The 24851-nt window shown below is 42.7% G+C and overlaps 1 protein-coding gene and 1 long non-coding RNA gene across 3 annotated transcripts in view; one reads left to right on the forward strand and one right to left on the reverse strand.

The window, feature by feature from the left end:
- LOC134547872 (uncharacterized) overlaps positions 1 to 15741 on the reverse strand; it is a 28570-nt gene extending 12829 nt beyond the window's left edge. Inside the window, exons 1-3 of the long non-coding RNA XR_010079640.1 lie at positions 15656 to 15741; positions 10222 to 10311; positions 10042 to 10102 (exon numbers count right to left, since the gene is read on the reverse strand). This is a non-coding gene — a long non-coding RNA (uncharacterized LOC134547872). The remainder of the gene's footprint in view (positions 1 to 10041; positions 10103 to 10221; positions 10312 to 15655) is intronic.
- Positions 15720 to 24851, forward strand: part of FREM2 (FRAS1 related extracellular matrix 2) — a 121403-nt gene continuing 112271 nt past the window's right edge. The window contains exons 1-2 of one of the 2 annotated variants that reach the window (XM_063391981.1): positions 15720 to 21046; positions 24713 to 24802. In XM_063391981.1, the coding sequence (XP_063248051.1) occupies positions 15898 to 21046; positions 24713 to 24802 (5239 nt within the window). In that variant the 5' untranslated portion in view covers positions 15720 to 15897. The remainder of the gene's footprint in view (positions 21047 to 24712; positions 24803 to 24851) is intronic. The other variant, XM_063391980.1, reaches the window with a different exon arrangement.

Genomic DNA, 24851 nt, shown 5'->3' on the forward strand with positions numbered 1-24851 from the left:
TTGTCAGAATTTTGTGCTTTGGGTGCTTTTTAGTTAATAGTGGCACATTTGTCAACTTCTGCATAAATCAAGAAGAGACACATTTTACCAGCAGTGTTTAAAGCTGACAACAGAGGAGGCTCAGGAATCCTGACTCACTTCCAGGGTCCATTTACTACAGATCCTTCTGACCACATCCAAATTTTGCTCCATTTCCTCCCTTGCTCAAACAGGAGGAAATCTCTGCTCTTCCCACACTATCATTTTGTTTTATCACTTTCAGTCAACACTCCCTCACCTCTCAGTCCCTGCTGCTTTCTGCTTTAGTCCCTTCAATGCTTCTTTTTCAGCTAAGAATAAAACAGAAGCAATCTCTTCATGTGTCTGGTGCCACAGGGGCCATTAGCAACCAGAGGACGATTTGCAAAGCAAGTCTGGCTCACCTGATGGCCTTCCAGACAAATCCTTCCACCTCTTACCATCATGACTTATACTGGACAGGGCAAGTTCAATGCTTCTTCAGGCAAACTTCAGAAAAGTTCTCTCTCAGCTTCTGTCAGGGCCTTGAGGGCACCAAGAGGTCTGAGCCACTCTGTCCAGCCTCATGTGGGACCTGCATCCCTGAACCTGCTGCTGCAGGAGCTCACAGCAGCATTGTTGGTGTGCCTGTCTCATACCTTCTCTCATGGGTGTGCCTTGTGCCTGTCTGCTGAATGGACCCATCATGTCTCACGTTAAATGAAATGTGTGTAAATCACATTGCTCCAGGGTTAATACTTCTGAGTCTTATAACTAAAATGTAAAGAAGTTACAAACACATTACCAACATGAAAGTCATGGAAGTTACAAAAGATTAATATATTCAGCAAAAAGAACAAGCTTCTCAAGCACTGAAGCTCCATTTCCTGAGATTACTAACTGAAGTATTTTAGAGTTTATAAAAAGGCTTGCAATGTCTACCAGGATCAGGATTAGATGGCTTTCTGAAGGTCATCCCTGCTCCAAATGGAAAAACTCTGAAAGTCTATCTTGGTTCACTGCTGTTGCTGTCACTGGATACTTATGTACATGCACGTGAAAACATCAGTATATTTAGGGCTGGCTGCTGGGCGTGTGCATATGAGAAAGAACAGAGATCCACTCTACTGTAAAGGCACTGCTAAGGTTATCAGGCCTTCCACTTGTTCTTGTACTTATAAATAGACCATAAATTTTAGTTACTGTACATTCCCGACAATTTAAGAATTTCTGAGAAGAAAAGTCAGGAATAGCTGTGGGCAGGAACAGCCAAACTCTTTTGCTGACTTGGTATAAAGCACTAAACCATGCTGTTAATGCTCACTCTGCCAAATTACCTGTCAGAGTTAAGCTCTGTTATCTTTGCTTGGCCTGCACGTAATAAAAGCAAGCACAAGCTTTCAGCTTTAACGACAAACTGTAATAGCTGTAGTCATCCTTGCATTTAAAAACACAAACAAAAAATCCCACTCAAAACTGGCACAATGTAACTTTTCATTGCAACTGCTACTTTTGAGACCTCTGCTAGCAAAATAGATATTTTTAACTTAACAGAGGAAAGCGTGGTAGAAACAAGAGTATACAAACAATCACTAATTATTCAAATTGTTATCTCAAACTGCCTTATCTTCAAGTTTCCTTGTCCATTCTTTGCCATTTCTAGGGGGTTTGCCCCACTTCTCTCTCCTTTCCCACCCAATTTAAAGAACTTTCAATATTTCACAAACAAGAATAAGAGTACAAGCAGATGTTAACATGTGTGGTTCCCAATCCTGACTTTCCTCCATCCACCTGTCCTGTAGTCTATTTCTCCCCTTCCTCCCATCATCTCTGCTCATGCAGACCCGAGGCCCTTGTTCCTTGAGAGCAGCAGCAGGAGGTAGAACATGCTCATCCCTACTCTCCTCACCTCACACTCCTTGCAGCTCTGAAGAGATTACTTGGTTCAGGCAATGCTCACATCTGTTTCACAGTCCTTTTTTGGCAGCCTACATAAGCCCCATACACCTCCACTGATCATGCAACTCTGTGATTTATCAAGAGACCATGGTCCAGTCAAATCTAAATGAGTGATTTCAACACTCTCCAGCTGTTTCTGATAATGTGTCATGCACATTTAACCATTCCTGGTATTACCAAATCATGGATTCTACTGAAATTACCTACAACAGTTCTCTCTCAGTTACTATCTCTCCAATTTTCATCGGGCCCAAGCAGTCTTGTGCTAAAAAGGCAGAATGAACTCCATGTGATATCGTGAGGACTGCTTTGCATGTGAGATGTTCTCCTTTGTGTCCTGGCATGAGCTCTGGTGTCTGAGCTCAAGGAACATGCCTGAGCTGCACCAAGGGTGGGAATACCTGTGCTGCTCCCTTCTCTGCTTCTCTCAGTTGGCAAGGTGTGCAGCTCTTGCTTCGCTTTGCTGGAGGCACAGCAGAGTGGCTGCAGCCCTCCATGGTGTTAGAGTGAAGGACAGGCAGAAGGTTGAGACTGTGAGAGCAGCAAGTACTTCTTGTGAGTCAGACACCAGGGAAAAGAGAAGGGTAAGGTGGCAACTGAGCTGTGCTTTTGCTTTAACAGCGAAGAGATGAGTCCATAGATTGCTTCTTGGGTGTTTTTTAACAGAGGCAGGAAGGATCAGGCCAGCAGTTGATGTTGTTAGCTCCTGAATCTGACAGTAGTAAAGAAGTGGAGTTCAGTCCCTGGCCCCAGATTTGCTAATGACTGTTCACCACCTGAGAATTCCAGCCTGTATGTGTTTAGGAGGGAGCTGCTAATAAATAATTTATACTGGACACATGAAACGAGGATCTGAAACATATGAAGGGTGCTACTAAGCATGCCAAATAGCATTTTTAAAGATGCCTTTGTGGTCTTTTTTCTTGCCTCTGTGCTTCATAAGACTGCAGCTGCTTTTCCATAGGTCTGTAACATATTTATTAGCCCAGTTTGATGTCTCAGGTTCTGTGTGGCACCTGAGAGCACTAGACACCTATGCTTAGGCATTTGAATACCTCTCAAGGTATCTAACCAAAAACTCTGGGGAAGAAAGGCATAGACTGAAGACATGAACATGTAAGGAGCTGTATTTCTCAGCATTATTACTTTATTATTACTTTACTTTTTTTTTAAGCAAACTTGATTTTATGTCAACATTTACTGAGAGTTCGTATACTACCAGCATGACATGCTACACATGTACTATAAACATCTAACAGATTGTGTCACTCCCTGAGAGAATTCTGAGGGTGGTCTGATCAGCCCTAGGTATCACCAATTTTCTCTGCCTGACTGCTTGTTAGGGCAGAATTAATTTCTTCAAATAAAAATAGATCAAATTGGTGGAGTGGGGGATGTTTCTGTGTGTGTGCTTTTGGGGGGAAGGGAGTTTAATCAGTTCTCTCCTGAGCTCTGTAGTCCTTTTGGACAGATATTGGGAACATTTCAGATGCTTTAAAGGAGATTCAGGCAGTACAGCCCTGGAAGGACTACAGGACAAGTTTATGACTCCTCCAGGCAGAAAACAGGATGTCATTGTTTAGGTGGCCTGTAATGCAAGAGTTTAGCATGAGTGCTAAGATATGCATCTAAAAGCCTTAGACAGCACTTCTGGAATACAGCTTGAACCACATATTTGCACTGAATCTTAGCAAGATCAAGAAAGCCTTCTGTCTAGAGTTTTGTGGTTTTAGTGGGAGACACTAATACAGGTAAATATATTTAGAGTTTGAAGGAAAAAATAAGAAAACTCTGCTTGCTAATGAATATAATTCCATGTGCGTAGCAGGTCCTTTATCTCTACTGCTTATAAAAGTTATGTTTCATATAAAAAAGGCTTCACTTGTTGTGGATTCTATTGCATTTTCATTTTAGATTCTGTATTTCACCACTTGTTTGGGGTTTTTTCCCTGTGCAAAAGCCCTTTTTCCAACACAAGCAACCTGCCTAGAACCACCCAAGGAGTACACTTCTGAACAGAAACACAGATTCTTGTTAGTCCTGTTTGGAAAGCAATGGAAGTAGGTATGAAAGGTAGCAACTGGGAAAATGTACCGATAACTAGAAAAAGCAATTAAATAAAGACAGCAAAAAAGTTCAGCTAGTGGAAATACAGAGGTATTATCATTATTCCAATCAGAGCCCCTTGAGCACTGATGCCAAAATATTTAAAACAGCAGGAAAGAAAGACACCTTCAAGCAGAGTGTTATCATTTCTGCAAAATACAATAAAAAAATTGCATTCTCTTTAAACAAATTGTAACAGACCTACTAACACAAAGTGTTAGAGAGCAACATTGATCCTTCATGGACATATACAAAGCCAGAACATTGGAGAAGTCATCAATCCCAAAGCAGTACATGTTCCATTAACACCCTTATTTTCAGATGGATTGACTATTTTGAAAGGGAGTGATGGAAAAGAACATTATTTCTGTCTTGGTTTTGTTTTTTTTCTGTAAATAAATGTTCTTTAAGACTTTATGGTAGAAATACATGTTTTGGCACAGCCAGCCTTCTCTCTGAATTGCTGCAGTCTCTCCTGTGCCGTGTCAGGTGGATCTGTTCCCATCAAAGAGTTTAACTGATATCTCAGCCTTTAGACTGTATCATTAAAGAACTTCTGGGATTTAGCTTGTCCTTCCTTGAGTGCACCATATCTGCATGGCTGCTCCAAGGCAGTGGGAGGTTTTGATCTGCACTGTCTCTGTTTATGATTGACTAGCAGAGATTGCATGGCCTCCCCAGGCAATCTGCTTTGTTGGATTAGACAAATAGGTATTTGGTCTAGGTTGAGTTAATCCCACCCTAAGTCAGGAAGGTGGACCTGACATCCTTTTTAGTCCTATTTTTTCCTACAATTTTCAGATTCGTTCCTGATAAGTAGGCTGCTGGGCTCTTCACAAGGTTAGGCAATGAAAAAATAAGAGGATGAAAGGCTGAATCCATGAATGTATATACAAGCTTAAATCTAATTTATTTCTATGGAAACAGATCCTAAAGACTGCTCTAGATCACAGACCAGACCAAGCCCAAAATTATCACTGCATCCTGAATAAAAAAAATAAAAAGAGATGTCATAACTTGCAAATGGAAGCCGAAAACTCAATTATCTCAGATAAGGCTGGACCACAATCTTTCCTGAACAGCATTTGTAGGCTCTGAATACTACAGCTTCATTTTCAGGTGTATATGATAATCTACCCACCAGAGGTAGATGTCTGGCAGCAAGCTGCTCATTTGATGGTATTTCTACAGAATGTATCAAACAACCCATTGGCTTTCCTTAGCTGTTGTTTCAGAAATAGGGAAAGTTTCCCAATGGACTGATGTCAGATTGAACACCATTTTAACAGTGAATTTAAGCATATTTTGGACTGCTGCCAGACCTTGAACCAGGTGCTCCCAAGGTCCCCTAACACCCAGTCACCTGGCATGGGAAGAGACCTACGTCATAGGTTCTATGCTTCAATGCCTTGTAAATAAGATCCTTACCAAAGAAGTTATAACATTAAAAAAAAGGATTTTTTTTTACTACAAAGTTCTAATACTTTAGAGAGATTCATGCAAATGTTCTACATAATACTTAAACTACTGAATTTCTCTAAGTTAGAAACTGTATTTCAAGTATTCAGAAAAGGTACAGTGCAATTTTACTGCATATTTACAAAAAAAAAACCCAAAAAAATCCCCAAAAACAAACAAACAAAAAACCCTTAAGTGCCCATGGCTGTCTACCTTTGAGCATTTTATCCTGTGAAATAGTCCTGCAAAATATAATAAAGCTTCCACTTAATTCAAAGTATATATACACATAATATTCATATGTATACATGTCTTGGAAAAGTATTTATTACAAGATCTGTGTGGGTACAGTAGACTATACCATACCAAATATAGACCATTCCATATCAAATATAGTTTATAGGTAATTGTGCTGTTGTGCTAAATAATGGGTAAAATACAGATATGGTGTAGCATCTATTCATGAGTGCTGAAAAAAAACCCAAATTAGGAAAAACAACATGAAATGCACTGTCTTTCAATGTGTTTCATCAGTTACTGTTAAAAAAAATTTTGCTTCTCTTCAGAAATGTGCACTTCAACTACTGCAATTTCAGGGCATTTTAGAATTTCTAACATATTTTCCTCTTCAAAGATTAAGTGCTATTATTGCTACTTTGTATCATATAGGAGAAAATATTAATAACCACAGACATGTAAACATTAGGCCTCTGATACATGCAATGTTTTCAGGTTCCCTGTTGCATATTGACCAGCACTGATAAAGGGCAATTTGGTCTCATGTCTCCAACATTCCCATTTTCAGCATAGAAAGGATGCTCTTTTAGAAGTATCTGCCTATTTTCATCCCTGTACTGCACCTGACCTGCTCACCCAGGCTTTTCATGTTGTAAATAGAGACAGAGATGCTTTCAGAGCTATTCATCTTATTCTAAAGTAGATACCCAAGGTAGGTCAGATGAATTGCAAATTAAAGCAGCTTTTCTTTCCACTGATAACAAAAGGGGCCTGGAGTGATGAGCACAGAAGAACCTTCACTGTAGGCATCTGCAGTCAGGTATAATGAGACGTTTCCATTCATCCCAGTTCCCAGCTATCTTTGAGGAATGCACTCACTTGAAGGGTACTGATGGTTTTTGTGAAGGTTTTTGTGAAGTACACAGTGAGAAAAGCTCCAAAGAATATAACTTCTTTCTTTCCTGTGTCTTGTCTAATTTTCAGGGCTGGGATAAGGGAGTACAGTCTTCAGTCATTAGAAGGGACAGCAATCGGCCCTTCCTTTCTTTTCTCTGCTAGTTTAGCTTCACTGGGAAGGACAGATGTCAAAACTGTTCCATAGCTGAAAGTTCAGGTAATTGAGAGGAATATTTTAAGTCTTCTTTCATAGTCAAAAGTCTAAAATCAGCCTCCAGTATTTCTGGAGAAGGTGCTCTAATCAATAGTTTATTTGTACTTACCAACTGCTTTACCTCTTCCTTAAAACAAACAAACCAAAAAGACTCAAAATCTTCATGGACAACCACTCACTATTTACTCAGACATTTTATATAAACCCAGTAACAACAATGAAATCACAGTGGATGGTCTATGATCAGTGATGCTTTATTTTGCAGAGAGATCTGTAGGGATTCAGTTGTTTTTGTATATGTTTTGGGATTTTTTTCAGCAGATATCATACACATAGCATTTATTTTCTTTCAGACCATGTCTTTTAGTTATTGCTTCTGTTGCTTTACAATGTTCTGGACTGCCTGGTCTATGATCTGAGAAAGAAACATTTGCTTTTCAGCTGAAAACTTCATCACTGAGAAGTCCTGGTGTGGTTATGGAAAAACAGATATATTAGAAAATTCTCAGTTACAGACTTGAGAAATTTAAGTGAAAGTGACAGAAAAAAATTAATTTCCACAACTCCAAAATATTTTTTTAGACAAAACAATGTAAACTTTCTGGGGCATTTAAATGGGTTCTGAACTAGGAATGACTGCTCAGGGCAATATTGTGTTGTATTCATTACTGACAACTTACCAGTCTACAGTAAGGGGCAGAAAAGCAAGTCTAAACCTATACATATAAACATATTATGAAAGGTATAACATTACAGTGATTAAGTTTTTTACATAAATGAATGGCCTGGAGTACTGCACAGAAAAATGGCGACTTACTTTGTGAGACTCTAGGTTAATTCAAATGCCTTCAGAGATGAGAAACTCCCAGGGAGGGAGAATTCTCCTGTGGATATATATTATGTGTTCAGTGCTGATTTGACCCTTCAGTATGGGATTTAATCCATAACAGGCACAGAAGAGATGGGGGGAAAAAGAAAAAGTAGTTTCTTTAAGCCTAAGTGCACAATACTACACCTTAAAAGAGCTTAAAAAGTGATGGGGAAAACTGCCATGTCTGGCAGTGGTGCAAAGATACAAAGGTGCTTGTTGGGTGCAGGGCAATCACAAGGCTGTAGGTCAAGCACACATCTCCCATAAAATCCCAGCACCATTTATAGAGATACAGTGAGGAGGCCTGATGGTGATGCAGTTCAAAAATATTCTGTGAACAGTGGATCTAGCATGTGTACCAACCACACACACCTCATCTTCCGGCTGAGAGCATTTCAAATAAAGCTGCCAATTTTACTTCCCTGAATATGATCGGAAATAGCCTAAACACTGCAAACACTAAGGTTATCCAACTGCAAATACTTATTTAGCTATCTAAGGCAATTGGCAGTGCTGTTGCATAGCCCCTGCTGGAGATCTTGGTTTACCCACTTAGCTTCAGGTTTACATGTTACAGCAAGAGTAAAAAAGGTTTGTGGTGGGTCAGATACTGGTGGCCTCTGACCCTCATCATTTGTTAACTGACCTTTTTTGAAAAGAAAATAGGTTCTGTAGGTAACTGTTTTTAAACTGGCAAAGGTAGCTGTACATGTTGTGTGTTCACATTAAGCATGTCCAGAAATTCTTACTGCAAAATTCTGCTTGCTCTCTCTATTTTGTGCCATTTGGCTAAATATGTTTCCATTGGACTTGTCAGGGATTAATTTGGTTTACCAAGCTGTGTTATACTGAGACATCAGAATGGCGGGCAATGTTTTGAAACTGACAGTTAACTATTTTTGCTTTCTTGTAAACAAACTAATGAGAAATCTCAAAGTTCATAGTACCTTTGAACATGCTAAAACACCTGGGCTTTGGATTATGTTCCATATTCAGAGCATTAAAGAGAGCTGCATCAGAAGCTAGCCTGAGAATACTTCAGATTTTGCTTCTCTGGAAATATAATAAGTACATATGAAGTGGTAGAACTTCTGGAAGCGCATCCAAAAATATTGTTTTTAAATAATTTAAAAACAGAAGTCCTGGAGGCAAAAGGCTTAGAGCTGAATCTCTCATAATGTGGAATGGTCTTTATCACATTTCATTTTCCAAGTTTGGGATTTAAGCACCTAGTCTAAGCCAGGAATGTAAGCTTTTCCATGGGATGGAAAGACATGAGCACTTTTCAAACATCTTTCACAGGGTGAGATGCCTCTAACTCCCACCTCCCTTTCACTTAATACAGGAGGAGTGGTGTCTGACAGTCATCAAGGTTTCTTAATTTTTAATATGAAGGCAGCAATAAGTGATTCAAGTCTCTTCCTGTCAGGGTTGATAGACCCTGGTTCAGCACACTATCAATAGAGGAAGTGAGGTGCAAGATCTAAGTCAGACATCAAAAATGGCCTGAATCTTTCTATGTCTGAAGGGGTGAGGAAAGGCACATCTAATACGTGCTTATTGAATGTACATTTAAAAGACTGTCTCCCTACTAAAATACTACAATCTCATTTAACTACGAAATTCAAGTTTAAAAAGGGGCATGTACCAAAGGATCATTCAGCTCAGGCAGCCACATCCTGCCTCTCACACTCAACACATAATTGAGATGGGAAATCTGAAACTGCCGTGCCCGAGTTTTTGGGTTGTTTGGGTTCTGTTTAAGGGCAGCCAGTTGCATGATCCCAGCTCTGTGGTGAGCACTTTCTCTGAGAGATCTGTACCTCAGTGATGCTGCAAATATATTTCTCCAAACACAAATCCCAGCTATTCTTTGCCTTCCAGTTAATATCTACGTTGCTTGAAGTTAGACACTAAGTACTTATCCATGCCTTCAAAAATCTTAGCTCTAAAATGCAATGTAACCTGAAATTTGGATTCTTACTTGCTAACCACTGTCTTTTCTGTGATGAACACCTGCAATCCTAGCCAGGCAAAATTGGTTTATCTAGTGGTTCAATAGCTATTGCTCCGGAACACCTCATGTTTCATAGTACATGTTGACACTAATTGATTTGGTTCACTTGAAAGTCCTAGAGAACTGGTTTGAAACATTTGACAGAAAAGTCTTGAAATCAACTTGCAACATTACAAAAATTACAATTTTTAATAGGTATCCAGGTGAACAGACACCTACATCCATATGACTTGTATATTAATCAAATTCTTATCTATCATATTTTAAACTGACTGTGATTCTTACCTTGGCAAAACTCACTGAAGACAATATGAGGCTTATTTGAATGGAAGTCACAGTATCAGACCTAAAAGTTTAAGATGCATTTATTCCAGTTGTGTGGAAAATGGGAGTAAAGTTAACATTGACTAACTTAGAGAAATCTCTGTGGAGAAAGGAAACATAGTAAGTGGTTGATATCACTACCTGGATATGAAGAGAGAGGAGGGATGCTGGTTCTTGTCCTCTTCACAATCTTAAGGCTTAGTTCTCATTTACTTTCCAGCCTGTAGCTGTCTAACATAAAGAGCAGTAGTTTATAGTCACAGGAATATGTATACATGGCAGTGATACTGTTTGAATAATACGATGAAACTGCCTGTGTGGGGTGGTTTTGTTATGACAACCAAAGCTACAAAGATTAGGTAAAATTTCTTTTATAAAGCAGGATATAAAAAATTACAGTGAAGGGAATCTTAAGTGATTAAACTGCAGTTTTGTCAGCCTTTGATATGCAATTTTAATAGTTATCCAAGGTCAACTCAGAGATGGCAGGATCATTCTTCAAAAGAGTTTTGTTACATTTTATAACATATACCATAGCATCCTGAATTTTTAAAAGCATTCAATTTGGGGATACCTGACAGCTTGTTTGACTGAAGTTCTGGACCTAGTTTAACAGTCTTTGTCATGGAACATGATTGCATACTATATAACGTGCAGTGTGTCATGTTTATAGTATAGGTGTGTATAAAAAATATTTAGTTGATAGAAAAGTTCTATTAATAGGCCAAGATCAACATCTTGGCTCAGATAAATTAAAATAATTCTAAATATTTTTACTAAATATAATCCTCTGTCAGCTGCAGAATTACTGCACTATTTTCATCAATTAACTCACTCACAAATATACCTCCTTCCATAAAAAGAGCAGACTCCAAAATATATGAGAAAGATTGTAACATTCCTCCAGATACCGCTGCAATTCTTTTGACAACATGTCATGCTTATATCATAAAAGCCTCACAACAACTGAGATCACTCCTCTGAAGAGAAATGGATTGACTCTTTGAATGAACCACTTTAACATGATGTGAGTACTCGGTACAATACAGTCTCCCCTCACCACTGATCTTTCAGCTAAACATGAAACATACAGAAAGTGATTAACCATGGGAACGCATGATGGAGGAAAATAATCTTCTGAATTAAATTTCAGCATGCACAGCTTCATTCTACAGGAAGTGCCAAACTTCTCTCTCAACCTACTTCATAGATTTACCATAACAAAATTAATTTGGGGAAAATGTTCTTAATACTCCGTTTCTAGGGCAGGCCAGAAGGTAAGACAGGCCTACGTGGTCAAAGGCTTTTCTACTTTTTTGCATAGAAGCTTCTGTTAAATCTATTAAAAGGTATTACTTTCATGTATTAGTCTTCTCTTTCTTGAGGAGCTAATCCTAAAATCATTAACTGAACCCTAAACTGAATATTGCCACTAACAAAAACATTAAAATGTAGCCAGTTTGTACTCCAAGAAGTTTCACCTCAACTTTCTTTAATATCTATGCTAGAATGAAATGTTTTACCAATAATTCCTTGTTGATAGACAATTCCAGTTATAATTATGATTTATATAAATATATCTAACACTATACATAACCACAAAAAAGTACCTATTCTGGATTGTATGTTGAGATTAAACTGTCATTGTCACTGGTGACAGTACTTGGCCACTTCCTGTCAACCACATTTCCAACCCCTCACCAATTTTATCCAAGAGCAATCTGAGAGAGACTTAGGTCTTCAAGTCTTTAAATATTTTTTGGAAACAACAATGTTGCATACGGTGTCTTTTTTCTTGCCTTCATTACATATCAAAGAACATACACGTGTGTGTTAGTGTTCTTTTAAAAACAATGTTATACATTCCATGATCACAGTAAAAAAACTTCAGAGTCCAAGCAGAAGACACAAACTATAGGTAAAGAAGCTTGATGGAACAACTTATTTAGTCTAGTAAATAATTATAGCCCTTTGTTAATAGATCAAGAAGTTGAATTTTGGCTTTGAAACAAAAAGAGTAAGAGTGATCAAAAGGCAGAGGAAAAAAAGAAACACAAAGCAAAACACATTGCTTCTGATGAGATCTAAAGGGGGAAGGAGATTGAAGAAGGTTGACATGAAAAGTAGGTTTTCAAAGAGCCACGGTTGAAGTAAAAATAAAAACATGGAGGGTGGGCAGAGCACCAGAGAGGGTGGCCAGAGAGGTGAAAACAATTACTGGGACAGCAACAGAAGAAACAGCAAAGCTAATACAACAAAATGTAAGAAAAACTTTAGAAAGATTTGGGGTAATTTTGGACTGAATGTTGGTTAGGTCATGTGGTCACATTTACTGTAGGTACAAGAAATATACAAACCAACACTGTACTCATCCCAGCATCAACCCAAACAATTTTGAGAACAGACCGTGTAAGTTTCACCAGTCAAGGAATGCAACCTTATTCTGACAGAAACCAGGTACATTTCTTCATACCACAAGGTAACGGGAAAAAAAACTATGGATGCCAGATTTAGTGGTGTTGGACTTTTCATGAACTTCTCTGCCTGCATGGCAACAGATATTTGATAACAGAAGTCATGAAAGCAATGGAGAATGGGTTCAGGATAATGACCCATTTATGGAGTGTGATGGTAAAGAAGACATTTCAGGGATGACTCTCGAGGCAGCCATCTGCCTCTAGAGACACCTGGCAGGAAAAGGATGACTGAAAGCTACAGCTTAGCAATATTCTTGCATATACCCAGGCAAAAACCTATGCCAGAAAACTTATAAATCACCATTTGTGTAATAATTCATTAATGAAATAACGAACAAAGAGTATGGAAGCAACAGGAAGGTTGTTGGTTAAGTACAGTAACACACAGGCAACTGAAACACACTCTCAGCTGACTGATTTAAAATTTTCAAATTCTATGTTTCAGCGGACTATTTATATAGGATTGTTGTTTGATCTTTGAACACAAAATTACTTGACTTACTGTGAATGATGGACATTTTCTCTGAGGCTCAGTAGATACTGTACACCTTGCTTCTACGTGGCCTTCACAGTTGATTCGTAATAGCAAAATTACTTATGCAACAAATTAAGTACCCAAATACTCCCTTGAATCCCACTTGCTGTTTCCATCCTCTTTCCTGGCTCTAATTTCCTTGGCAAGACAGCAAATACACATTGGCAAGAGATGGCAAATCGTTCTGCACTTGTAAGTTATGATATATACTGTTGGAAAATGTTTAAAACCCCTGATATCTGTATGTCATATTTTGCCTCCTTTATCCCTATTTAAGAACCAAAATGATTTCATTTTTACTAACTTCTTTGAAGAGAGTATCTGAATTGTTTACACCATTCAGTACAAAACAGCTAGTTAAAGTAATGTAAAAACAAAAATCAGGCATTGCTACTGTTTGGAAGTTAAGATTATGCCTTATCAACAGAGGGCAGTCTTTGATAACCATACATTTGAATGAAGACTCAGAGAGCAGTAAACTTCTATTTGTTTTACGTGAGATTATGAATTGTGTAGGTTTCAAGTAAGGAACATATATCTGTGATCCATCATCAAAAGTAGAAGCCAGATGCCCCCAGGAAGGGTTGCATTTAAAATAAGAATGTGTTTGCACTCTTTTTTAAATAAACAAATGACTTAAAAAATAGATTTACCCTGCTGAACCTCACAGGTAATTTATTTCAAAGGAAATATTCATCGCTAGATTTCCAGAGCACATATTTATTTATTAATGCTCTGTTAAATGAGGAGGTCTTCTCTGCCCTAAATCTTTCTGTTTCTATTTAGACTTGGAAATAAAATTTAGTAATACAGCAAAACTGCAAGCTTTCATGCGAAGATATCTATTTTCTTTTCCCCTGGTAAAATACCAGTTCCTTTATTCACTAAAAATTTATTTTATAAGACCAATGGACTTGTTATTAGGCCCAATTCTGATTTGCCACGCTAACTTCAGGGACGATTGGTAAGAAAACAGTTTGGATTTATATCTGTGTTGTTAGATCATAACTTAGCCAAGATGAATTTTCTTCGGGTACAATTTGAACACGACTGTTGACACAAGCCAAGGAAAATACTTTCAAAATTCTCATCAATTCTATAATTTGGAATTTTTGTTTATGTTGTCCTGTGAAAAGATGAAGAAATAAAACAAGCCTTGTACTTTGTACTCGGTCTTGTGACACAAGAGCTCACTGACTTGTTTGACAAGACAGCAACTCTTAAAAATAAAGAGGATTTCTGCTGTTTGTACATGGAGATTTACTACTTGGTGATGGAGATAACAGAGGTCAAAGAACCAGACCCTTTATTGATGGAAAATAAGAAACTTCTGTGTGAGACATAGGGCAACTCCATCCCTTTACTATTTTTTGATTTCTTTTCTCTTTCAGAAGCAGCACAATATCTCAAAAAAATTAATAGTTGGAATGCCTTGGTCATGGATGCCTGGGACTCAAATGAAATATCTTCCTTTGAATCTTACAAATAAGGTATTAATTGCTGAAATATAGGGTGAATGTCTCATAAGGGTAGACAAATTCCAAACCCGAGTTTTGCCATACAGAAAGCAAGATCAAGTGCCATAGTGTTGCTCCACCACTGAAGGATACTGTAAAAGATCATTTTAGAAGAAGGAATTAAAAAATTACACAAATGTTGAAACAGCCTTACGCTGTCTTTGAATCTGTCTCTTTGTCACATTTTTCACTTTGTAAGAAACTTTTCTTAAACCAAGGTGCGGATCACATTTCATAAACAAGAAAGGATGTTAGCAACTGTGAGACACGCTGAATCGAAACTCAGAGCCTGCTATCAGGAATTTTAACAGGCAAGGGACTCCAAGTTCGGCCTCTCATTAATGTGGTTCTCTCTGCAGGCACAAGGTGGCAGAGGTACCGCGAGGCTTTCCTTCCCCCGCTGCTGTGACTCGCCCCCTCCGAGGGCACTAACCCGTGCCAATGATGCGTTCTCCCCGAGACATTTACCCAATATTCTGTGGCGCACGGAACCGCGGTGCGGGCGGGCAGCTCCGCCGCAGTCCCGGGCCGCTTGCCCTCGTGTGACCCGTCCCGTTCTCCCTCGCGCACTTTTGTCGCCCCCCGTTCCCGTCATCCGGACCCGGCTCTCGGGCAACCCCGCTCCTGCGGCTGCTGGAACGTGGGCTCACCCGGACACCGAGGGCAAGGGAAACCCCGAGCACTGCCCGGCGGCGAGCCGGGAACAGCCGAGCTTTAGTTCTGCCCCCGGGGGCCAGGCGGGAGCGGGGAAGCTCAGCGCAGGGGGCAGAGGCGCGCTCCCGCCGCTGGCAGAGGTGCGCTCCTACGCTGCGGGACAGCAGCGCCGCCCTCCCCCGACAGGAGGGCTCCCTTCCCCTCCCCCGACAGGAGGGCTCCCTTCCTGCGGCGGCTGGCGCCAGCAGAGCAATCCGTGCCCAGCGCCTCCCCGCTCCCGCACCGCCGGGGTCACCCCGCCGCTCTCCCGGCGCCTTCTCCTCCGCAACCTGTTGGGCGACCGCGGGAAGGAGAGGAGGAGGGAGGGGAGCCCTGCCCCTCTCGTAACTTACGTGATTGGCACGCAGCTCTGGCCAATCGCGCACGGCGGCTTCTCCCCCTGCGGGTGCCCATTGGCTGCTCGGAGGGGCGGGGCGGGGCTTGCCCGGCCGCGGGGCTCCCCTCGGAGCGGAGCGCGGCGCGCTCAGAGCGCAGCGTGTGCGCGGGGTGAGCGGCGCCGCGCCGGCGGCAGAGCTGGGGCCGCGGTTCGGCCGCTGCCGGAGGTTCCCTTCGCTTCGCTCTGCCCGCAAGGACGATGCAGCCTGTCCCTGCCCGGCCGCGGCGGCTGCTAGCCGGCTTACTGCTGCTGCTGGCCGGCTGCGCCTGGGCTGGGGCGGTGGAGCCGCCGCCAGGCAGCAGCGCCGCGGTCTCCTCGCCGTGGTCGCCGGAGGCGGCCCCCGTGGTGGTGGCGAACCGCGGGCTGCGGGTGCCCCTGGGCCGCTCCGCCTGGCTGGACCCCGCGCGGGACCTGGTGCTGCAGGTGCAGCCGGGTGACCGGTGCCACCTCACCGTGCTGGACGAGGACCCGCTGTGGCAGCGCCCGGGCCGCCTGAGCCCCCGGCGCTTCCCCTGCGACTTCGGAGCCCGCGAGGTGCAGTACTCGCACCTGGGCGGCCGCAGCCCCGCCCGCGACCGCGTCCGCCTGCAGCTGCGCTACGACTCGCCGAGCCGCGCCCTGGTGCTGCCCCTGGTGCTGGAGGTGGAGGTGCTCTTCACCCAGCTGGAGATCGTCACCCGCAACCTGCCCCTCACCGTGGAGCGCCTGCGGGGCACCAGCAACCCGCTGGACGCCCGCAGCCTGGAGTTCGCCTTCGAGCCAGGCCGGCAGCGCTGCCGGGTGGGGCTGTTGCCGCTGCTGGCCGGGCTGCCCCGCTACGGAGAGATCCTCAACTACCCGCCGGCGGCGACGGGCGGGGCCGGGGAAGCGGAGGGGGGCGGCCCGATGCCCTCCTCGATGTGGGACTGCGAGGAGTTCCTGCGACTGGGGCTGCGCTACCGGCACACGGCCGCCGGCGGCTCCCCGAACCGCGACCTGGTGCCGCTGGTGGCCGAGCTGCGGGAGGCGGCGGGCGGTGGGGCGCTGCTGAAGCGCGAGTACTTCCAGGTGCTGGTGCGGATCCGCGCCGGGACTGAGAACGTGGCCCCCAAACCCAGCTTCTTGGCCATGCTGATGATGGAGGTGGACCAGTTTGTGCTCACCGCCCTCACACCTGACATGCTGTCAGCTGAGGATGCGGAGTCACCGCCCGATCTACTGCTCTTCAACATCACTTCTTCCTTTGGCCCTGGCCAAGGCCACATGGTCAGCACAGACGATCGGAGCTTACCTGTCACCTCTTTCAGCCAGCGGGATGTGCGGGAGCTGCGCATTGCCTATCAGCCACCCATGGAGGACTCTGATCGGGAGCGGCTCTTTGAGCTTGAACTGGAAGTGTTGGACCCAGAGGGTGCTGCCTCAGAGCCCTTTGCCTTCGTGATTGTGGTGAAACCCATGAACACCCTGGCACCTGTGGTGACCCGCAACACTGGTCTCGTGCTCTATGAGGGACAGTCAAGGCCTCTCTCAGGCCCAGGTCCCAGCCCCAACCTGGTGGTCAGTGATGAGGATGACCTTGAGCAGGTGCGGGTGAGTGTTGTGGCAGGGCTGAGGCACGGCCACCTCACTCTCCTGGAGGACACCCCAGGACCTGCTGCCCCTCGTAAACATTTTACGGTGGCCGAGCTGGCAGCAGGCCGAGTCATTTACCAGCATGACGGCAGCGAGTCTCCACTCAGTGACAACCTTGTGCTGCGGCTGGAAGATGGTGGCTCTCGCCACCGCGTTGAGTTCCTTTTCCCCATTACCCTGGTGCCCACTGATGACCAGCCACCCCTACTTAATGCTAACACAGGGCTTGACATGGCTGAGGGCGAAACAGTGCCCATCACCACCCGTGCCCTTAGTGCCACTGACATTGACTCGCAGGATGCCATCCTGCTCTTCACAGTGGAGTCTGGCCCCACAGCTGGGCAGCTCCTGCTCCGTCAAGCACAACCACCTCCAGGCTGGGAAGAGGAGGAAGAAGAGGAGGGCTTTTCTTGGAGGAAGGTGCCAGGTGTAGCAGGGAGCTCCCTCATCTATGAAAAGCCAGTGAGAGAGTGGCTGCAACAGGACATTGTGGAAGGGCGTCTCTTTTACCACCACTTTGGGGCTCACAGCCCTGGCCCGGGTGTTGTGTTGGACCAGTTCATCTTTAGAGTCCAGGATGACAATGACCCACCCAACCGCTCTGGACCACAGACTTTTGTGATGAGGGTGCATCCTGTGGACAGATTAGCCCCGGAGCTCCATAGTAGCAGCAGCCTGCATTTAATAGTTGCAGAGCAGCAGGTGACCCCCCTGCAGAGGAAGCACTTGTGTTACACAGATCAGGACTCAGGGGACCGTGAACTTCGCTACACAGTAATCCAGCCCCCCACTGACACCGACTCCAACCACCCTCCCGAGGCATATGGAGCGCGCCTTGGATCCCTCGTGCTGACTGAGGATCACTCTGTGGAAGTTACGCACTTCACCCAAGCCCAGATCAACCATCACAAGATCTCGTACCGCCCCCCACAGGAAGAGCTGGGGGTGGCCCCTCATTTGATTCAGTTTCAGTATCAAGTGCAAGATGCGGCTGGCAATGCAGCCAAAGGGACTTTCACCATCTACCTGCAGCCTGTGGATAACCAGCCTCCAGAAATCACTAATACTGGCTTCACTTTGCCTGAGGGAGGCAGCCATGTCCTTAGTCCAGCTGAGCTGGATGCCAGTGACACGGACACCGAAGTTTCCCGTCTCAGATTTATCCTGACGCAGGCTCCTCGGTATGGCCACTTGCAGCTCTCTGGGTACAGTCTGGTTCCAGGAGGTATCTTTAGCCTGGAGGATATCAGACAAGGGAGAGTGGTGTATGTGCACAGTGGAGCTGAGACCAGCAGTGATACCTGCAGGCTTGATGTGAGTGATGGGGTTCATTTTGTGCCCATCACACTGAAAATGAGTGTGCACCCAGTTGATGATGAGGTTCCCACGCTACGATTGCCCCCAGGCACTCTTGGATCCTATCTAGATGTGCTAGAGAACGGTGCTACTGAAATCACTGCTAATGTCATTCAGGGCACGGATGAGGATACAGATGACTTTATGTTGACCTTCATTGTAGAGGATCCTCCTCAGCATGGAAGCATCCTGGTTCAAGGAGTGCCTGCAGAGAGATTTTCTCAGAGAGATCTGCTGGATGGAGCTGTGGCATATGCTCACACGGGTGGTGAAATAGGCCTTCTGCCCAAGGAGGATGCTTTCAACCTTACCTTGTCTGACCTCTCTGAGAAGTGGCGTGTCAGGGGCAACATTGTTCAAGGAGTTTCAGTCTTGGTGACCATTCTTCCTGTAGACAGTCAAGCTCCAGAGATCTTTGTGGGGGAGCAGTTTGTGGTGAAGGAAGGTGACAAACGGGTCATTACTCTTGCTCACCTCAGGGCTGAAGATGTGGATACTCCTAGTGATGATATACTCTGCACAATTGTTTCTCAGCCCACATCTGGGTATGTAGAGAACATCTCTCCTGCCCCAGGATCTGAAAAATCCAGGGCAGGTGTAGCTATAAGTGCCTTTACCTTGAAGGACCTCCGTCAAGGGCATATTTTTTATGTCCAGAGTATACATAAGGGTGTAGAACCAGTTGAAGACAGATTTGCTTTGCGCTGTTCTGATGGCATTAACTTTTCCCAGAGGCACTTCTTCCCCATTGTTATTGTGCCAATCAATGACGAAGAACCTGAAATCTTCCTGCGAGAGTTTGTTGTGATGGAAGGCATGAGCCTGGTTATTGATACCCCTATCCTCAATGCAGTTGATGCGGATGTCCCTGCTGATGAGTTAGTGTTCACAATCACCAGGCTCCCCAGGCATGGCCACGTTGTGAACCAGCTGGTTAATGGGACTGTCCTAGTGGAGAGCTTCACCTTGGATCAGATAACAGAGAGCTCCAACATTCTGTACGAACATGATGACTCTGAGACAAGGGCAGACAGTTTTGAGGTGCAACTCACGGATGGTAGACACACTGTTAGGAAAATGGTACCCATCATGGTTATTCCTGTAGATGATGAGACGCCCAGAATGGCCATCAATGATGGCTTGGAGATTGAAATAGGGGAAACTAGAACTATTAATAACAGAATACTGAAGGCTACTGATCTTGATTCTGAAGACAAAACCTTGACATATATTATAAGTTATGGGCCAGGACAAGGCCTTTTACAGAGAATAAAGCCTTCAGGTGGAGCTGAAAATATCACTCTGGGAATGAACTTCACCCAAGATGAAGTGGATAGAAATTTGATTCGATATGTGCATTTTGGCCAACAAGGAGTCCGTGATCTTATCAAGTTTGATGTGACAGATGGAATAAATCCTCTCATTGACCGCTACTTTTATGTGACAATAGGCAGCATTGATATTGTCTTCCCAGATGTCATCAGCAAAGGAGTTTCTCTGAAGGAAGGAGGGAAAGTAACTCTTACTACTGATTTGCTTAGTACCAGTGACCTGAATAGTCCAGATGAGAACTTAGTTTTCACCATTACCAGACCACCTGTTCGTGGTCATCTTGAATGCACAGATCAGCCTGGGGTACCCATCTCCACTTTCACTCAACTCCTGTTAGCGGGCAATAAAATCTATTACATTCATACTTCACAAGACGAGGTGAAAATGGACAGCTTTGAGTTTGAGGTGACTGATGGCTATAACCCTGTGTTTCGTACTTTCAGAATTTCTATCAGTGATGTGGACAATAAGAAACCTGTTGTCACAATCCATAACCTGGTGGTGAGTGAAAATGAATACAAACTGATAACCCCATTTGAACTGACTGCAGAAGACAGAGATACACCTGATGCACTGCTAAAATTTGTCATCACTCAAATACCAGTTCATGGCCAGCTCATGTTCAATAACTCCAAACCAGTCACCACCTTCACTAAACAAGATCTGAATGAAAATCTAATCAGCTACAAACACGATGGGTCGGAATCAGTTGAGGACAGTTTCTCTTTCACTGTTACAGATGGCACTCATACCGATTTCTATGTTTTCCCCAACACTGTGTTTGAGATGAGGAAACCTCAGACTATGAAGATTCGAATAATGGCTGTGGACAACAGTGTACCTCAAGTTGTAATAAATAAGGGTGCTCAGACTCTCCGTGTTCTGGCCACAGGTCACATCGGGTTTCTGATAACCAACAAAGTGCTCAAAGTGGAAGACAGGGACAGTTTACATGTTACTCTTAAGATCAGAATCACAGAGGGTCCACGCCATGGCTTCCTGATTCATCTGGGGAAAGGCAACCATAGCATCACCCAGTTCACTCAAGGTACTACAGTACTTCATGTGCTTTCTTTAGATCACTGGAAACATTGTTGTTTATGCTAAATTCTATAATAACTGATGGGAGAAACTTTCCAACAATGAGCTTATTTATAATGGCTTCAAAATTTTTTACATCTGTTTATTTTTATTACATCTGTGACAGCTTTAAACAGGAAATGTGATCTGCTGGGCAAACACTTGATTAAAGGAGCTTCCTTTCTTTGTTGAGCTTGGTCCAAATAACTGTGATTTGCACTTTCTGTCAGTCATAATGATAAAAGTATGAAGAACAGAATTGGGCTGTACATCTTGAGAGACAGTGCTTTCTTTAATCAGTTTTATTTAGAAAATACTATTGGAATGGCCAAGCTATTATTAATTAAATGGCTAAGGTATCAGTGCTGTACAGTCTGAGCACATCTAACTGTAAAAGCAAAATCATTTCCCCACCAGTGGGAAATAATATATTATGAATGCATTTGTTTCCTTAATTACACAAATCTTTACCACAAAGTGTTTGTGGTAAATTAAAAGGTAAATGTAAACATTTTAAAATTATGTTAGTGGTGCTTACTTTTTACATGGAACTAAAACATTCGGTGATATAAATAGGGCAAAACCCCCATGTGTCATATATTCTGAAATAAAGCCTCAACCCAAGGCTGTGAAGCAGCTTTAATTGAAATGGGAGCATTAGCTGTTCTGTGGAGAATTTTCCGTGTTACTTTGCAATGACTTAATGGCTAGTTAACTAACAATGAAATTAGGTTTTTTTGCAGCCTTCTGCAGCTGTGGATTGAGCAAACAGCACCAAGAGCATGGACACTCAAAGGGGCTCAGCCAGGCTGGGCTGTGTAGGTGGAAAGGCTTGATGTGGACACTTGCAGTTGGCTGTTTCATTTCACAGAGCCCATACTGGTACATATCCATGTTACAGTCTTGGCAGTAGGAATCTGTTCTTGTCAGATATACCAAATCTTTCAAATAGGCCTGATGAACTTTCCAGTGGCCCAAGTGTCTTAAGTTGTGCAGTGCTAGTACAAAACAGAGGATAAGAAGAGACCAAAACGTGTCCAAGCTTTGGCGGCCACCACAAAAACCCTTAAATGTAAGGCTTCAGTAGTGAGCTGCGAGTAATATTGAGAGTGCTGTCAGAATAAGTGAGAAACAAAAGAGAAAGGGAGTGAGCAAATAAACAGATCATCACTTATTTTAGTGGGTTTTCTCTTATATTGAAGAATGTGGAAATATTGAACAGGTGTTCCTTGAAAGCAGAGGAACAGTGATATCCCTTTTGTTTTTTTGAGGACAGGGAGCACTTGGGAGAGGTACATATTCCATTCTCTCCTGTACCATGTGGCCAGGCATACGTTTGTCTGATGACAAAAATGAAATTGCTGCTTGGCTTTTAATTGGCTGTCCAACCATATGGCATGAAGGCTATCTTAATATTCTAGGGCTGCCCAAGCTGGGTAAGAAGCATGCAACCCTTAGGAAATGTTGATTTTAAAGCTAGTGAGGATCCCAAGAAAGTGGTGTAACTTCACAGGTTCTCTGGCAGTACTAGGCACAAGCACTGTTAATTTGTGTTGGATTGAAGAGTGTTTTTAAGAAATACACATTTCTTCAATGACATTGGCCCTTGAGAAGGTCATGCTTATGCTACACTGAGACAAACAGTTGTCTAATGTTCAGGGCAGAAATAAACAGGACCCTCTTTAGTCATTCGTTATGATCCTGGTGTAAGCGCAGGTTTTGCAGCCTCTGCATTGACTCTTGGACCTGTTGTTACATGCTTTCTTTTTGTGTTTTGATCTTCCCCTCTCTTTAGGCATCTTATCCTGTCATGTGCCACCTCTTTCAAAATACTGAATAGTTCCAGTTTCATCAACACATGTGGGTTCTTATGGGGCTTGTAAAACTTCATTAGAGTCTTCCAGTTTATGTTGGAAGGGACCTCTCGAGGTCATTTGATCCTATCTCCACTCAAAACTGGGACAACTTCGAAGCCAAAGAAGGCTCTTCAGGATGTCATGCAAAAAAATTTTAAAACTGCTTGCTAGTCTGTGAGGTCCATACTCAAACTCATGTTTCTTGGATTTGTAGCTGTGCTTGTATGAACAGACAGGCAGCCTGACCACTTTGAGTATGGTAACAAGATTCATTGTGTACAAGCAGTGGGAGCAGTCTGGTTCTTCAGATTCCTGTAAATTCCTGAAAGAGAATTGCAGAGCAATTGTTCAGAACACCGCTTTCTTCCTTATCTAGTGGGGATAATTACATTTTTTGAAATAGAAAATTATGCTTGATATATTTCAAAATTATGTTGGAGAATTTCAATATAAAATTAATTTTATCAGGCACTGTAGTTACAGGGTTATGAACTGTGCTTATAACTTCAAAAGTTTTGATATAGGTAGCACAACCTAATCAGCTGTGGAAGGAAAGCATAGACTTGCTCAAGTGACTCCAAGCATGTTCTTAAGGAACAGAAAAAAGATCATTCTTTGCAATTATTTTGATGAAATTAAGGTCTTTAGATGGCAAGCAGACTTTTTTCTTATGAGGTGGTCCTGGTCCTGCCAACACCAGCTGCTTATCTTTATGTATGCTGAAATCATGGGTTTTGATAAGGCTACCCACATGAGCAGGGCTGAGTACATTTGTGTTTGCCTGATGAAAAATTTATGTGCTCTGCTGGCATGAAGGAGTATTTGTTTGCATCCTCTTTATGGTCCCATGAATTTTTGATCTTTAACTTTCAAACATTTATGGAAGAGATTCTTCAGTTACATATATTTGCTAATAATGCACTTAACTTGTTTGCATTCAAAGATGTCTGGTTACTCTTGGAACTGAAGATTTTTGTGAAGCTCTAACAAAAGTGCTTTTGGCTTCCTTTTACTTATGCGTCCACCCTGACATCTGAGGAGAACTTGGGTGGTACTTGAGCTCCACTTTAATGCGATTAATTTCTAACACTTTTTTGTGAAGAAGGTATCAGACTTGGATTTTTACCAACAGCCGTCTTTCAAAGAAAGTGCCAAAAAATAGGTTTTGTCTACATAAATGTTTCTCATCATTACTCAAGGAAACCAGAAAAAACCAATATTAACAAATATTTGTTATCTTTTGCATACTTTATGGTAACTGCTGGTTCAAAATTGTTTATCGGTTTGTGTTTTTTTCTTATTGAAGTAATTTCTGTTTACTTTAATTGCATCTATGTGGGTTCTTAAAGCAGTCAACCACTGTAAATGTCCTCTACAGTACTTTTCAGGTTGAAGAATGACAGAATCAATATCAATACTCTTCTGAAGATTTTGTGTTTCTTAAACACCTCTGTTTAAGAAAAAGGACCACTAAATATACGAAATAATTCTGACTGTCAAGACCATGTTTTTAAATTTCATTTCAGTTCTTTTTGTAAATTAAAAGAAAGAAGCTTAAAAGAAAGAGAGCACTGGGGAGGGGGAAGTAAAGGGAGAGAGAACGAATAATATTTGTAAAACTTCAACACTGTTAATACTTAAATTCCTCAGTTCTGCTGTAGGACCTTGTCCTCTCTATTGTTGAAGCTAAACTATTTAATACATGTCAAGTTTTTCTATGAAAGATTTCCTACCTTCATAGTTTAAAATAAAGTCTGTTTTTTCTTGGCTCTTTCCAGCTGATATTGATGATATGAAGATATGCTATGTTTTACGAGGGAGTGACAATGCCACCAGTGACATTTTTCATTTTTTGGTTGAAGATGGTGGTGAGTACTCCTAAAATCTCAGCTTTTCTTGTTATTTAAAGACAAAGAA

This window comes from Prinia subflava, chromosome 3 (assembly GCF_021018805.1).
Source record: "Prinia subflava isolate CZ2003 ecotype Zambia chromosome 3, Cam_Psub_1.2, whole genome shotgun sequence".
Taxonomy (NCBI): domain Eukaryota; kingdom Metazoa; phylum Chordata; class Aves; order Passeriformes; family Cisticolidae; genus Prinia; species Prinia subflava.